Source organism: Phalacrocorax carbo, chromosome 1, assembly GCF_963921805.1.
Source record: "Phalacrocorax carbo chromosome 1, bPhaCar2.1, whole genome shotgun sequence".
NCBI classification, from domain to species: domain Eukaryota; kingdom Metazoa; phylum Chordata; class Aves; order Suliformes; family Phalacrocoracidae; genus Phalacrocorax; species Phalacrocorax carbo.
This window is the reverse complement of record NC_087513.1, coordinates 143,930,860-143,946,923: the sequence shown is the minus strand read 5'-3', so window position 1 is coordinate 143,946,923 and position 16,064 is coordinate 143,930,860. Positions and strand designations below refer to the sequence as shown.

Below are 16,064 nucleotides of genomic sequence, written 5' to 3'. Positions count from 1 at the left end.
TATCGTCCCAGCTAGAGTCTCCTTGAGGCAAAAATATTCATTTCTAAATAAAAAGGACAGAACATTCAATTCTAAATAAATTTGTGCTGATTCTCATAATTTGTAAGGGCAGGCTTTTGAACGTTTGTCCTATATTTGTTACACAGACTTTCAGAGTACAGGAAGAAGTATCCAAATCCATAAAAGCAAGGCAACAAAACTTTCTAAAATCAGGTAATTAAACACAGAACTTTGCTCCTTAGCAAACAAAATAGCGAAACTATAGACAAGCTAGGATAATGTTCAATATTTTGAATTCTGAGGTGTTAAAATGCTAGCAGGAGACTATTTGCTAACCAAAATGAGCCTTCCTTTAGTTGACTAGCTCATAAAACATCTAAACAGATCTTCTGTACAAAAAAAAAAAAAGACAAATTTGAAGCAATTACCTTAGTAACTGCTGAATTAACTGAACTAATGGTAAACTTTGTTTTCCTGCAGATTCATAGATTCCAGTGTTAATAAGGTCTTTGTCCAATGGAGTCCTGCTCCTATGAAGCGTTGATGCATTTGCTTCTTGTTCATCAATTTCTTTTTCTTTCTGTGCTTCTTTTTTTGCTTCAATATCCTAAAAAAGTTAATCAAGTTAAAGAAAACATGCAAACTGCCACTCCGATTATGAAACATTTTTCTAACAACTATTCACAATAACAAGATCAAATTACTTTTACCTATGCCAGAAATGAAATTAAACAATTCCTACCACACAAACATGATTATGTATTCCATAACCACCACAGGGGCACACTTCTTCTAAACCATTATAATATAATAAGAAAGGTGGGGGGAGGTGAAGGTAAACAAGAGTAGACCAACTTGCACTCCATTTCCACCAAACCAAGTTAACAATTGATTTCTGATCTGTGCATGTTTAAACATGCCAGTAGCTATTGCACAGTTCACAACCAAAGGCATATTTACTCTATTTATAGAAGTAATGAATCCAGTCCACTGCAGCAGAACCTGGGGTTAGATTTGCTACTGTTCTATAGTCATAAAGGACCCTATGGAAATTAATTCACCCAAGTTTTAGACAATGTAAATTAACCTGTGCAGTGCTGTACGCTGCCACGTAGATCACTTTCAGCACATATCTGAAGTTGGTTCAGGCACTTCTCACTTATGCTATAACATAAATGTGCCCTAGGAGACTCAGTTAAGAAACAAGAAGTCCTGTGTGTCTTTAAACAACAGAAAATGCTAATGCTAGACTATACATTACAGCAAAACTTAATACATGCATTTCCTCTGCATCATAAACCTCCCTATTTACCAACAGTGGAGAGAAACCAAGAAGAAAATACACTAGGAAGAATTAAACAAAGGAAGAGGCAAGGAAAAAGCATATTTTTGTTTTCACAGCTATAAATAAATACAATTTACATCAGTTTGTGCAGAGGATATCCCATCTCTGAGGCTAATGGAGAAAACAGTATGTTTCTTTCATTCTTCGTATAACTAGTCAACATCTGTTAAATATTCAAAACAGTCTGAGATGGAACCTATGGAAATTTGGGATGCTGCAAAGAATTTACTCAGCTTGAATTTTAAGTAATAAGGCTGAAATTTTTGCTGGAGAGATACGGGTGGCATCAAGGAAATGAAGAACTCAAGAATCCCAGAGAAAGGTACAAAGCACTTTGTAAAATTATGCTCCTGTTACAGGTCTTTTTGAAAAAGTTTTGTTACCATTGTTAAAATCATCACTCTAGGCAACGAAAAGAAACATTCTATTAAAAAGGAGAATATGATTCAGTCTTCCATACAAACACTGGCTCAAGTTTTAGGTCTGAAGAGGATAACATCAATCCACACGCTTCAGAAAACACTTGATACATCATCTTGTTCTGTTTATACAGAACTGAAAAGCTGCTGCAACATACCTGGATTTCTGCAGTAATAGCAGCACTTAGTGCAGACTCTAAGCCTCCATCAGCCATCAAGCTTCCCACCAGGAGGTCGATCATAAATCTACGGCCTGGGCTTACATTCATTTCATTTCCTGAAACTAAGAATTGAAGAAGCTATTAATAAACTAGAAATGCAAACACAAAACAAATAGGTTTGAATCTTGGACCAACCTGCACTGGGTAAAAGTGCTGAAAGAGCCCTAGCCCGCTCTTCTGCTGTCGGCAGTAACACAGACCACCCGCTCTGCAGCACTGCTTGAGCAGCTGATTGCACAGTATTAAGAACACCAGCATTGCTTGCTAATGTTACCACTGTCTGCTTCAGGCTATTGAGCAGTATACTGCCCAAACCTAAGCCAAGGCACTCCGGATCCACCTGATGACTTATGGCAGCGTGAAGCTGAAAAAAAAAAAAACAAACAAGAAAACAAAACAAAACGGCAAAATTTAAGAAGAGATATGACCTTGAAAAAATAAGAGTCCATCCTGGAGCAATTGAGTAAGTTCACTGACCAAGACACAAACTTTCGTAAGTAAATCGGTAAAATTAAAGGGAAAAGCTGGCTTGCCTGAACACATACTGAATTTGAACTAATAGTCAAAGATTATTCATTATATTTAACTATATCCCCTAAAACTCTGAACTGTAATAGCCTAAAGAATAACCTCAACTGTTTCTGCTTCGCTACAGTATGCTAGGAAAAGTAGCACATACAAGGCGCAATCTATTTACATTTTTTTAAATAGTTCATTGTTAATGAGATCCAAAAAGCTGTCAGGAAGAAAAAAAAAACACCTCTAGCTGCCAAAGTTTAGAGAGCAGAAAGTGATATTGTACTTATTTCACTTTTTAAATCAATAAAAATGTTTTAAAGCACATTAAGTCCACAGTATTCATCCAAGCAATTTACTGAGACATTTAGTTCAGTGACTGCTCAATGTGTAAGAAATTGAAGGTACCTGAAGCCTTAGAAGGTTTAATGTTGCCACAGCCATACACTCCTTTTCCTGAGGAGGGGGCCAGTCAGAGGAGCCATCCATTCCCTCTGTCACTTGTCTTAGTAAAAGATCTAGCTGCTCAAATGTCATGGGGCAAACATCCACCACAAAGGGCACCCGCAAGCCTATTGACCATTCTGAACACGATGACCAAGCAAAACTCTATAAATGGAAACAATATACAAAGCCCAACGGTTATTTCCCAAATATAACATAACACTGATTAGAGGTAGGAGTGTAGAACTAACACATGTCTTCAAACAGTAATAGAAGACATGGAAATAATATCAGCACATCTGTTGAAGATAACCCTCCACTTGCATCCTTGTGAACATATGTTAAACCCTGGAAAATGTGATAAGAGATTGGTAAAGTGCTGTTATGCCAGTCCAGATACCTTACTGTCTTTGCTGCAGGAAACATTCTGCTTGACAACTATCCAATTGCTGTACCAGACAAAAAAAAAAACAACCCCAAAACAGGTAAACAGCTACTTCTCAGAACACCCGATAGAGGGAAAGCTGGTCATCCCTTTTTGGCAGAGGAATCACACAAGAGCTGCTTCTTCCAAGCCTCCATTTATTCAGAATAAGAAATAAGAATATGAAAAGTCATGCGAGTTCGGATTAGCATACAGACCTAGTCCCAGTGAGAGACAAAGACAAACTGCAATTAAGAATTCAAAAATAAAACTTACCTGAGCAGGCCCACAAGCAATTCCAACAATATGCTTTGTGTCTAATCCTGGGAGAGCTGCGGGCTCTGGTTTGGTGATCCGCAAAGTATCAAAATGTTGACACTGATCATTGCTTCCCCAACTATGCACTTCACTATCTTCAGTCAGTGCTAAACAATGGGTAGATCCAGCTGCTACATCTATCACTTTTTTCCCTGATAGGAAAGTCAAATATTGAAAATATAACTTAAAGATCACAATCATTAACAGAAAAATATCAGAGGTAAGGAGAACTGTGCTAATTACAACCATACTTAATTATGAACACATTATGGATGTCAAGTGTCCCACCTTTGCCTTCGTAGTAGATCAGAAGAGTACAGCAAAAGAAAAACCAAGGAAGTATTTCAAGATTCTTAAGAGACAGCTTAAGTACAAAAGTTTTGACTTTAAAAAAATCTTCAATTTTGTGTTCCTTCTACTTAGTACTTAGGGTTTATTAAAAGATCTCCCCATCTATGAACAGAGACTGTAAAGTTATATTGCAGTCATTAGTTCAGAAGTTACTTTCAATTAGATCATTCATCATGTATGGACAACAACTTTAGGAAAGAAAGTAATAAAAGAGGTTTCTTCCTCATCTACCCCTACAATACCTCAGGTTTCTTACAAATGGAAGAAATAATCTTCGCTCTATTACAAACTAGTCAAAAGTACCGGCACAAACACAACTTTAAATTACATTACTTGTTGCCTGTGATCGTCATTTATTCCGTTCACATGCCTTAATCTAAGCATATATATATATAAAAAACCCACATTTATTTGAATGACAAAGCAAAAATACATGTTTTAAATAAGCATTTCTGTGAACCTAATAAAAGAAAAGCAGTAATAAAGAGAACACAAAACAAGCAGCATTTATAGTAGTTGTAACATAGTGGCTCTAAGTCAGCTACAATTCTAAAGGTATAAATGAAGAAGTGATGGAAAATGTGTGCTATTAGCTTTCCCAATGCAACCAGTATAAAATATGACAGAGTACATGGTACCATCATTCTTAAATTTGAGATCATTAGTGTCCGGTAGAATATTCCAACAAGAGCAAAAAGAACTCTGGAATACTTCCAGCTCTGATAACTACCTTTCAAGCCTTCCAGCAGTTTGGGATATCGAACATGCTCTTCCGTTCCATGCCCAAGTCTCTGATTGTCTCCTTTTCCCCAGGTGTAGACCTGGCCGTCTTTGGTTAAAGCAATAGAAAACTGACTCCCACATCGTACTTTCACAATGTCCAGATCTTGAAGTTTTTCTATCAACTTGGGAGTCTTGCAACCATCACTGCCTCCTCTTCCCAGTTTTCCATAGTCTCCATCACCCCAAGACCACACTTGGCCTTTAAATCAAGAGAAAGAAAACTAAAAATATTGCATTGCTTTTTCATGCAATGAAGTTATCTGTTTTGACAAGCAAGTTCTTTAAAATCTGAGATTCTATAATAAGCACAATTTTCAAATTGTAATTTAAGAAGAGCAGTTATGAATTAAATTCTAATCGTTCATGGCAATAAGAAGGAAAGATCTGAAAAGCTTTCATGTTGATTAAACTAAACATAAGAAGTGTAACACACAGCATGCACTGAAAATTCATCAGTGTACAGAAAGTTCTTCTTAAGAACATATGAAGTATAGGATTTACAGCAAATCAAGCCTGCAATGTGATCTTTAGTTAAAAACTGCCTTCATTTATTATAAGGCATTATTCATAAGGACTTGCAAAATATTTTTCTACATCAAACGGCCAAATTGTCTGCGAAACCTTTTTTCTTAATTTTCAGTTCGTCGTTCAACCATTTCACAAAAATGAAATTAAAAGTGCCATTGTCTGTCATGTTCTTTTGAAATACACTATTAAATCTAAGCCCTGATGTAGCAACTTTGAAATAGTCAAATCATTCTGCATCTGTATTAAATAAAATTATGGTTCAAGAATGGTAAACACATGCATGTCCAAAAAGTCTTGTTTTACACTGATGCATTTATGTTCCCTACTTGCATAAGATAGTCTCTAAGGTACTCTGATCAGCAATGGAAGCATTCAAGGAGTCCAAGGACTCCAATTAAAGTCTGGGTTTCTACTTCCTGGATGAGCCAGTCTTTCAGCTTTTAAATACTGCACATCACCGTAACCAGCTATATTTTAAAAGAACAACTAGTTTCCAAGAACTACCTGCTTTCTAAGGGATGACTTTGGGGCTTAACCTCACACAGTGAAGTTCAGGTTTTTAATTTGTCTCACCCTAAGCATGTCACTCAGGGATGCTGGGAAGCAGAGTTTCAATACAGGCCTCTCGTTGGCACTTCCCATGGGTTAACATAGACCACTCACCTACTCAAAATTCTGGCTATTGTGACAACACAACAGTTATTTGCACATATATAACAACACATAAAATTTAGACATGTATGTACATATATGTAATATTTGTGTGTATATTATACATTTACATGGGTATTTGAAACATAAATACCATAAATGTAAATACGTTCGCATACTCATAATTAATATATTGCATATCTATGCATGGAAATGTATCTGCATACATTATACACAAAATGTATAGATGCACATATACATTTCCCCAAAAGGAATTTCAGCTTCAAATTCTTACCAGAATTAAAGCCACTAGAAATAAGCATATCTGCAGTATAAATATCTTCAGAATGAAAGGGAAAAAAGGTAAGCTTAAAGTGTTAAGTTATATTTTGCTACTAACCATTTTCAGTAACTGCAAGAGTCTGAGCATCTCCACTCCCACAGGACACATCAATAACTTTGAGTCCTTTCAGCCCCGTGACCAGCACTGGGATGGTCTGGTCTTCACTGGAACCTTCAAAACAAAGTAGTTCTGTGAGAAGCAAAACTGAGAAGGCCTAGTATGTTCTTTTGTTTGGGGTTTTTTGTTTGCTTTTGGGTGCATGGGGGAGGGTGCCAGTTTGGTTTTGTTTTCAGATTTGAGCGTCGTGACTAAGCTACCATATGGTTTCTTACATATCTAATATGGATTTAGCCCATGGGATAGTCTTTGCTTCACAAGGAAGGGAACGGAGAGCAGTGTAGGTTTTTCTTTTCCATCTAATTGCTTATTTTCACACAACTCAAATTTAGTGGTTTTGAAACAATGCCCCCCATAATTATTTCAATTCATGTGAAACCACATACCATTCTCAAATCAGCTTTAGGTAAGTTGGGTAAAAGATCATTTGAGAAAGACAATGAACAATTCTTTGACAAACAACTTAAAGATATCAAGTAACATACCATGACCAAGCCTGCCATAGTTTCCTCGTCCCCATGTATATAGCTCTCCTTCAGCAGTAATGGCTGCACTATAGGTGCTCCCACATTCAATATGAACAACATGTTTCCCAGCTTGCTTTCCAGATAAAGCAGATATCATCTTCGGTTCCTCCAGAGGTCTATTTAACAAAAAGGTGACATATTTCACACAGGTGATCTGATGAGTAGATAATAAAAGGTGTGACATGCTTGTTAGAAAACAATTTCTGCAATTCAACCTGCAAACTTTATCACTAGTCTGAAGTATCAAGATATAAATAGAGCTACAAGCCAAAAATTAAGTTCAGATTGTTCAACAACATACAAACCACCGAAGGAATGTCTGACAAGTATGATTTTTATTTCTAATTAAATTAATGCACTGTTTTTTAAAAAAATGTCTACTATATAAAACACATTATCTTTAATTACTATAACTGAACAATTAATTTCATGACACTGCTAACCCTTACAAAGTAACTCCCTTGCTTTACAGGGAATTCAGCACTGGGAGAAGACACTTAAAACTTCTAAAATACATTGAGGTACACTCCCTACAGAATACCCCTGTAGAAGACTGCTCCAACACAACAGCAGGACAGTAATGTTATTGTTTAACAAAGGGGGGAAAAAGGAAATTATATATGCAACATGACTGCATAGGAAATTACGACCTCGCTCGAATACTTGAGTCGATGTTTCTAGAGAAAATGCATTGTGGATTCATAAAACTATGAATAAAAGGCCTAATAAACAGTGCAACCACTACTACATCCTCTATCTACAAGTTTTTCAGAAAGCAGCATTAATACAGAACTGGGAATATTACAGGCAGAGAAAATAAGCAGGGAGAATACAATTTGTGTTCAATAACAGAGATGAATGTCAAATGCCGAACATGCTTATATACATAACTAAATAGTTCTTACTGTGATTTCGGAACACTGGCAAATAAATGTTATGATCATTTTTATTACATACACTGTATCCCCATGACCTAGTCTTCCACCATCTCCACAACCCCAAGAGAAAACTTCACCATTTGCTGACAAAGCAAGGTAGTGATGCCCATCTGAATGTGCTGCTATCTTCACAATATTTCTGGAAGCTAGACTCTGTACCAGCTGTGGTCCCTGTGAACCAAACAAAAGCAATACACTTACAAAACCTGCTTATATTTTCCATCACTTGCCTATATACAGAATAGCTAGGCACAGTTTTCCTAAGGCTTTATCAAAACTGTGCATTCAAATTAATGAGGTGAAGGTATTAAAAAAAAAAAAGCCAAATCTACTATTCAAGTCTGACAAAAACAATGCTTTGAAGTTATTTTGTTCCCATCCTCAAAAGGTCTTCAGTATATATGAAAATGGTGTCTATCTTAATCTTACAGGCAATCTTAGTGGCAAACGTTTCTGTTACAGAATAGTTTTGTTTGAGAAACTACACAGTTTGGGCAGCGTTACATCACTGACGTAAAATCCATTTCATATCTGCCAATTTCTACAGCTGTTACCAAGGCCAGCATACCAGTGAAAGCAAGTATCACTGTATTCATAACCTCTAGACTGATAGAAATTACAGAAACCAGCTGAATTTCATCAAAATCAATACAAGATATCAAAACCACTACTTCTGAAAGTTCAAAACCCACAACATAAATGTTCACAAAAATCAGCATGTCTCCATCTACTGTTACAAGATACTGTAAATAGTTAAAGGGGCAGACTTAAGCTATGAAGCAATACAGAAGAGAAGACAAATTTTAAAACATGAAAGAAAAACTCTCACCAGAGTATCGCTGTTGTAAGCTTGTGTATAAACTCGTCCGTTCCTAGATAATATTAGAAAACGTTTCTCTGCACAGGCAACCTGCACAACGCCAAGACTGGCAAGTCCTTCACATTGAATTGGACCACTCACATTAGCATAATATTTCCAACCTATTAAACCCCAAGCAATGACCTCTTGCAGAGATCCCTAGAAAATAAGAAATTCTATAAGTACTAATTTTAAAATATGTAACTTAACAAAAGGCATAGAATACATTATTTTTTAAACCTATATATGCCAAATATACTCAAATCTGTGATAGTCATTTCTGCCAGTAGCCAATAAAGCTTACCTATTAGAAAATACCACAAATAAAGACTCGTACACATCATATTCAGTTTAATCTGGTACTGAATAGCTATAAATATCTACACTAAGTGTTCAGAGATTTTTCAACTTGGGAGGTTTAACATTTACTTCTTTTTTTAAAAAAAAATATGTCAGACCCCCCAACATTTATAAAGTCTGGTCTTGAGCATTTACTCTGATAAACACAGGCAACAGCTCACAATATGGCAGAATAAGCCATAGCACTGCAATAAGAAAAAATGGTTCACAAACCACAGAACTGTACTCCAAGGATGACTGAAAGAGCACTGATGTAATAAAAGATGCTCAGGTAAGACAAATTGAGGCAACTCAACATTACCTCGTGAAAATCAAAAGGAAATTTGAAGAACCTTAGGAGTCATTTTCCTTCCAAATGAAAATCAGCTGCGCTTTTAGGAAAAGTATCTCACTACATTTGACGTTGCAGGCAGTTACCTTATGAGATGTAGGAGAGCTACACTGTGGAGGCATACATGGGGTGGCTAGACGATCTAAATGGGCCATGATCACTACAGCTGTTTGTCTCAGGTCAATCGCTAGCTCATTGTCCTGTGGTAAAGTCAGATACCTTAGAAAACTTTCATTTGGACTCAGAGGGTAAGTCAGGAGCTAGAAAAGAAAAAAGAGTAGTCAGAAGAACATTCAAGGTATTTCTATGCCACTACACATACAGATACACAATATATTTTAGACATGCTGACTATCTGCACAAGTTTAAGAGAAACCGAATAACTCTGCACATCCTTTTTTCTTACAGTAGAGAAAAATTCCAAACCCATTTGTTGAGAAAATATAGTCAGATTGTGAATATAACAAAGTTGCAAGCACAAAAAAAACCCCTGATTTACTATGTTTTATCAACCTCAATAATATTCACTAAAAGTCATAGTTCAATTAACTTCAAACACAACAAAGTAAGACCAATTCAAATATGCAGAAAAGTTAAGTGGCCACATCTCTAAGCTAATTATCACAAAAGCATTAACTCTGAAACACAATGCTTACCTCTAACCGTTCTATGACATTCCTCCTCCTACCTCAAGAAACGCAAACATACACAGGAAAGCCAAACAACAGTGGTGTATACACACCTTACATGGAAAACACTACTGCCAATTTTGTTTGGATAATTTATAATTCTTTTAGCCAGCCAAATGAAATTTGATACCAACATAATGCCCCTTTCAAATAATCCAAGGGTAAGTACCTGAATATCTTCCTCAGCATTGGGCACATCTTTATTACATATTATACTCTGAAATCTTTGCAGCAAAGGTAGAAGGGGTGCACTTGTTCCCTGTGCAGATCGCTCATTATCTGTTTCCCTCGTTCCATTATCCCAAAGTTGAAGCAACAACATAACTGCAGACAACATTTGGCTGAAAGAGGAAGTTTACATCTTCTATTAATAAGCATTCCTAAAAACATTATTTTAGGTTATCCATACAATTCACTTTCTACATTTTGAAGTTTAGCAGTATCAGATGTCATGGCTTTCCATTTTAAACAGATTGTCTAAATATCAAAACTGGATTTTGCACTCTAGCTAACATAAGATCTTGATCCGCATTACAGAAAAGGTTACATGCTTTGGACCATAATTATTACATTAAACCCAAATCCATAAAAACTGAAGACAGGCTCTGCTCAGGCCATTCCAACAGACAGTGATGGTTAAAGATCAGAGTGCTCATGCTTCTCACCTTAGGGTACCCCTCTGCACTGCCAGTTCTAGCAATATGGCAAGTGCCAAGTGCTGGTCTTGTAACGGAATGTTTCCCGGCCCTTTGGTACTGGGAGCTCCATGTACATCTCTATTTAAAAGTCAAACAAACATTAACTAAGGAGTAAGTAGAAACAATACATATTTGCTTACCAAAAGCATCTACAACACACCAAGAACCACTAAACTTACAGAAAAATATAAAATTGTTGATGAAAGTAGCTGAAAAGAACAGCTGACACATTCCACACAAGATCTATTTTTAGAGTGTCAGCTACGCTTTAAAAATGTCCCTAGCACGTACTCAATAGCTTTATTAAATATGCTAAGAATATGAAAAACATTTTTCACAGGTGAAATTCAAATATTCTTTATGATATTTTCTATAAGGATCTAGTTCCAGTATTCAAAAGACATTTTTGGGTTGATTTGGTAAAAGGGTGACTTTAAGCCTCCTTAAATAATGGGGAAAGGCAGGGGAGTGCTCGAAGTCCAATATGAGTGCATTTTCCCTCAAACACACAAAAGCCTGCATTATTTTACTACACTAGAAAGACACAATTAAGTGTACACATATACCGTATTACCAAAGCACTCTTCATGTGGATACAGTTTACATTAGTGAAACACCACTTTTCAGGTAAGCCTAAATGCAGTGATTCAGAACACTCAAACCCAGATTTTTTTCTTTAACCGTTAGGGGAATTAAATCATATTTAAAGAGCATCATTTCAATGGTTCATGTATTTTCTGCTTGATTGTATAACAACATTAGAAAAGGAAAGCAACTTTTTTTAATTTTCCATAAACTATTACGTTTATACCATCAGCTGCTAAGAGATGCAAGCTTGCCATTTAACCACTACTTCAGCAATGTTTAGAAAAAGAAACTTACCCAGTCACAACAGACCTTAGGAATTTAGTCGCTCTTTCCACCACTTCCAGCCACACAGAAGATACAGTCCCTTCATCAAAAAGGGACGCCTCTGGTAGTGCTCGTAGTGCATCAAGTGATTCCTGTAACAATTCACTGCACAGGTCTGCATCTTCACCTAAGGAACACAGTAATACTAGTAACACTCCCACCTTTACAGAAGTTATACAAATTATTGTATACAATGTTTTGCGGACTTTCTTTTTTTTAACCTCAAGCTTACGAGTTACTTAATATTATGTACAAAGTTCTCAATTTTCAAATGAACATTTTGACTGCAAGACTTCTGAAGAACTATCCGCTTCACAAAAATACATCAGAAAGGTGGCGATCCTTAAACCAGCTCGTCCCACTACACATCTGCTGAGGAAATCAGAAGAACTAGAGCTACCTGGACAAAGAACAAGCCAAACAGCTGCGGTCTGAACAAACAGCCCAGACTGAGACAAACAGGTAGGTTAAAGTGGCACAGATGACAATTCTGCCAACCTCTGCAATCTGACAATCACTGACAACTATACATACTAAACACAAGTTTCATACTACTGCTCCAAACTCCTTTTCTAAGCTGCTACTATTGTGTATTAATATAGTGGATCAACCTGTCGGGGGGGGGGGGGGGAATCAATCTAACTTTTCTGAAACCTGACATTAAAAATACATTCTCTTCATTAAATCCTGATTTGTGCTCCTAAACATAAAAATAACCCAGCACAACACAGCACTGGTACTGGCTTGCGTGGTTTCAATCAGCAACAGTATTGCTGTGCATAATACCACATAAACACAAAACACAATTATGCAAATCTCACATTTATAAAGGTATAGTTCTATGCAAATATTTAATACACACACGGTTTAATGAATAATCTGTCTTCTAATGATAAATATATGCAATATGCTACAGAGTAGACCTACCTGACCTCCAGGCTCTACGAAGGAACGCAAATGCAAATGAAAGTGCTGCTCGGGATCCGACTCGTGCAAGTCCTTCTACACCTTTGCCAACAGGTCTTGGACTAAGTAAAATTACATATGCATCACCTCGATATAATTTATATAATAACAACAACAACATATGTTTACATTAGCAATTATTTGTATAAGTTGTCTATTTGAAAATTTTATAATTAGCTATGTGCATGCATCTATAATTACACAATTTTTATTTGTAAAAAATTTTAATCGTCTCTTAAGAACTAAGGTGATCAGCATCAAAATGTCACCAACTAAAATTCAGCTTCACGTGATTCAGGGAACAACCAATTCAACCCCCAACATCAAAAGCTTCACAGAGAAAAATTAAACTAGACTAGCATAATTGGCTGCTAGAGAGGTGCCTGTAGTTACTCAAGTGAAATTATGATGGTGGATTCGGAACACACAGGCGTAAAATACTTCATGCACTCATTATTTGCTCAGAAAGTTTATACTTCTAGTTAATTTGGACTGCATTAATTATGCTTATAGGCTATTGGTTTTTATGAATCGTCAACTACTAATATTTCCATCAATTTTGTCATTTCTTATCTTTCCATTCAAGTGCCAATGTTACAGATCTCTCTTTGCAGTTTCTGTATTGGTGCATGTAAGGAAGAGAGATAGCTTGAACTTTTCTTAATAACCACTGGACTTGCATAGATTTCTGTTAAGCTTTTTATGCAAACAATCACATTAATTTAAGTAAACTTTCCTTTGTACTTAACAACAGGAGATTCCCTACTGCTTCCTCTCAGAAGGACACCAACAATTCTGCTTTCTTTTTAATCTCACATCAAAAGAATGTTAACTTCTTAGGTCTTTCTCAAGAGAGAAAAAATTTAAACTGGCACTTTTAGCAGTCTGATAAATATACCAGGGCTCTTTTTAATCAGAACTGTTGGGGGGGGGGAAATCAGAGAACAGACTATTTAGGGAAAGATATCATTGTCAGAACTCCAATCCCATAATAACTAGTCATGGTATCTACTTACTGTCTCCTTTCATTTTTGAAGCTAGAGACAATCTAACGTAACAATTTCCCTGGTTGAATTGCTTGTTCTGTCAGACAGCAATCTTCTTCAGCTACTGAATAGCTTCTTTAATACCTCATCTGAGAGGCTTTTCTATTTTTAGGTCAATAAAATATGTAGACATTGAATAAGAAATCATCTGATTACTTTCCATTAGTTTTCTGGAAAGTGTCATATGAAATGTAGAGTTACAGCTCTTCTCACCTAAGCTAAGGAAAACTATATCCAACTTCCATGTATTTGTATTTTCAAATTTATGTGCCTCAACTGAGCAAATATTGACAAAAATATATCAATGTTATTAGAACTATGTAACCTCCATCAGCATTTCTGAAATAGGCTTTGCTATACTTTCTAGTTGAGTAGAACAAAAGGAATACCTCAATAAAAGTATACTTATGACTCAAAAACCAATATCTACAGCAATTTATTACAATAAAAACCCACTAGTATGAACTGCGACCCTAGAAGCAACCATCAACCATGGCGAAAATCCACGTGGCAGATAACACCACGTAAAACCATCTTAATAGGAAGAGTTTCTTTACTGCTAATGTTTCGTGAGAAGAAATAAATCAGATTAAGCTCTCACACACAGGTTGATAACCTTCCAGTGACTCTCCTAATGTATTAACTTGTTCATGCATGTGTCATTACCTTTTTTTATCCACAACAGGCAGAGGAATACTACTGCTTTTCCACTTAACTTTAACATTCTCCTGAAGAACTGTTCTGTTCAGTGCAATGAAATATCGTTCCAGGATAACTAGCCTCTGCTTTAGCCTCATAGCTGAAAGAGCTGTTGTAGCAGTTTGTATGGCCAGACTTTGCTGTTCCTTCACTAGTACGTGAAGGCACTCCTTCAATTCATTCACATCTGAAAATCAGAGAAAGATACCACTGTATAGGTATTCATCTTTATTATATACAGTACCAAGAAAAATCAAGACAAACTGAAAACTGTGAACTGATCAGAAGTCTGAGTCTCAAAACCCTGTGAAACTCCCATTTCCATATTTAATGCACATTTCTAATCCACACTATTACATAATGACAATCATATTTAACAGGTGTTTAGACAAAGGTTACCATCAAAACTGGTTTTGTGTGAATATATCTGAACCTTCATGTTTCAGGTCTGAAATTAAAATGTCATAGGAAATATTTATGCATTTCAAAAAATCAAGTTAGATGGTATCATCAGACCTCAGAGTCAGACTTCTCTTAAGTGTAGGCAACAACCTTCCAAGTCCCCACAATGATATGCTTTCATTTTGCACTGATACACATTATCTTAAGTTTCTCAGAAGTTACGAGACTACTCTCAGAAGCTCTAGGATCACTGCCAAGAGCTGCTAAGCTTCTGAAATAAATACTGTCAGAAATTTATTTGCTAATAGTACTTGCAAGCGTCTTAAAAGACCAACACTACAGAATTAATTCTTCACTAACCAGAAAAAGCAATCAATATCCCAAAGTCCTAGTAATCTAATAACAGATGGTAAAAAGTAGTGTCAACAAAAAAAACCACGAAGCAAACAAACAAACCAAAAAACCCCCACACCAACCAAATAAAAGCACCACAACCAAAAACCCCACAACACTTTAGAATAAAAATTTGGAAATTGTGTATTTTTATGTTCTCTGTAGCTTTCATTCCTAGGAGAAACATCAATGATGTGCATTCTTAGAAGGGTTCTTTTCTATGCCTTTCTTAACAGCTGGATCTTTGGACCACCCCACTCTGCTTTGCACTGAATTACTCTACTCATCTGTAGGCCAACCACATTTGTTGCCTGTCTGATACACAGAGTACCTTTGTTTCACCTGATGCCTAAGGGGTACAAAGAAAACGTGTGTGCATATATTTAACAGTGTTTGTGAGAGTTTGGACATGACCTTAGGAGGAAAAAAAAAAACCAAACAAACCCACAAAACCAACATATTTTTTGGAACAGCTGCCTCCAAGCTATAGAAATTTAGACACACTTACAGTATCTAGACACTTACAGTGTCTAGAGCTAAAAATTGTATCCAATGAGGCATAACTTTTTTGTAACTGTATAGAGTATTTCAAAGTTTTGCCCCCACTCTGCGACGCATCTTTGCGTACCCAGCAGAGAATTCAAGTGGCCTTCTCTGCCACCGGATCGCATTGCACAGTCACTTACGGTTTGTTGTCAGCCATCCCCCCAGCCTGTTTTCAACACTGCTACTCACATTTCACCATTTCATAACACGTTAGATTCCTTTCCCTAGGCCAATTTAC

The 16,064-nt window shown here is 36.3% G+C and overlaps 1 protein-coding gene across 6 annotated transcripts in view; it reads right to left on the bottom strand.

The window, feature by feature from the left end:
• The window catches only part of HERC2 (HECT and RLD domain containing E3 ubiquitin protein ligase 2), a 115,336-nt gene that overhangs the window by 70,210 nt on the left and 29,062 nt on the right, over positions 1-16,064 (bottom strand). For 5 of the 6 annotated variants that reach the window (XM_064438268.1, XM_064438302.1, XM_064438286.1 and 2 more), the window contains exons 5-20: positions 14,453-14,672; positions 12,702-12,802; positions 11,745-11,901; positions 10,830-10,940; positions 10,334-10,505; positions 9,562-9,735; positions 8,755-8,943; positions 7,945-8,096; positions 6,946-7,103; positions 6,401-6,514; positions 4,769-5,020; positions 3,646-3,839; positions 2,910-3,110; positions 2,121-2,349; positions 1,923-2,047; positions 429-607 (exon numbers count right to left, since the gene is read on the bottom strand). In XM_064438268.1, the coding sequence (XP_064294338.1) occupies positions 429-607; positions 1,923-2,047; positions 2,121-2,349; positions 2,910-3,110; positions 3,646-3,839; positions 4,769-5,020; positions 6,401-6,514; positions 6,946-7,103; positions 7,945-8,096; positions 8,755-8,943; positions 9,562-9,735; positions 10,334-10,505; positions 10,830-10,940; positions 11,745-11,901; positions 12,702-12,802; positions 14,453-14,672 (2,728 nt within the window). The remainder of the gene's footprint in view (positions 1-428; positions 608-1,922; positions 2,048-2,120; positions 2,350-2,909; positions 3,111-3,645; positions 3,840-4,768; positions 5,021-6,400; positions 6,515-6,945; positions 7,104-7,944; positions 8,097-8,754; positions 8,944-9,561; positions 9,736-10,333; positions 10,506-10,829; positions 10,941-11,744; positions 11,902-12,701; positions 12,803-14,452; positions 14,673-16,064) is intronic. The other variant, XM_064438294.1, reaches the window with a different exon arrangement.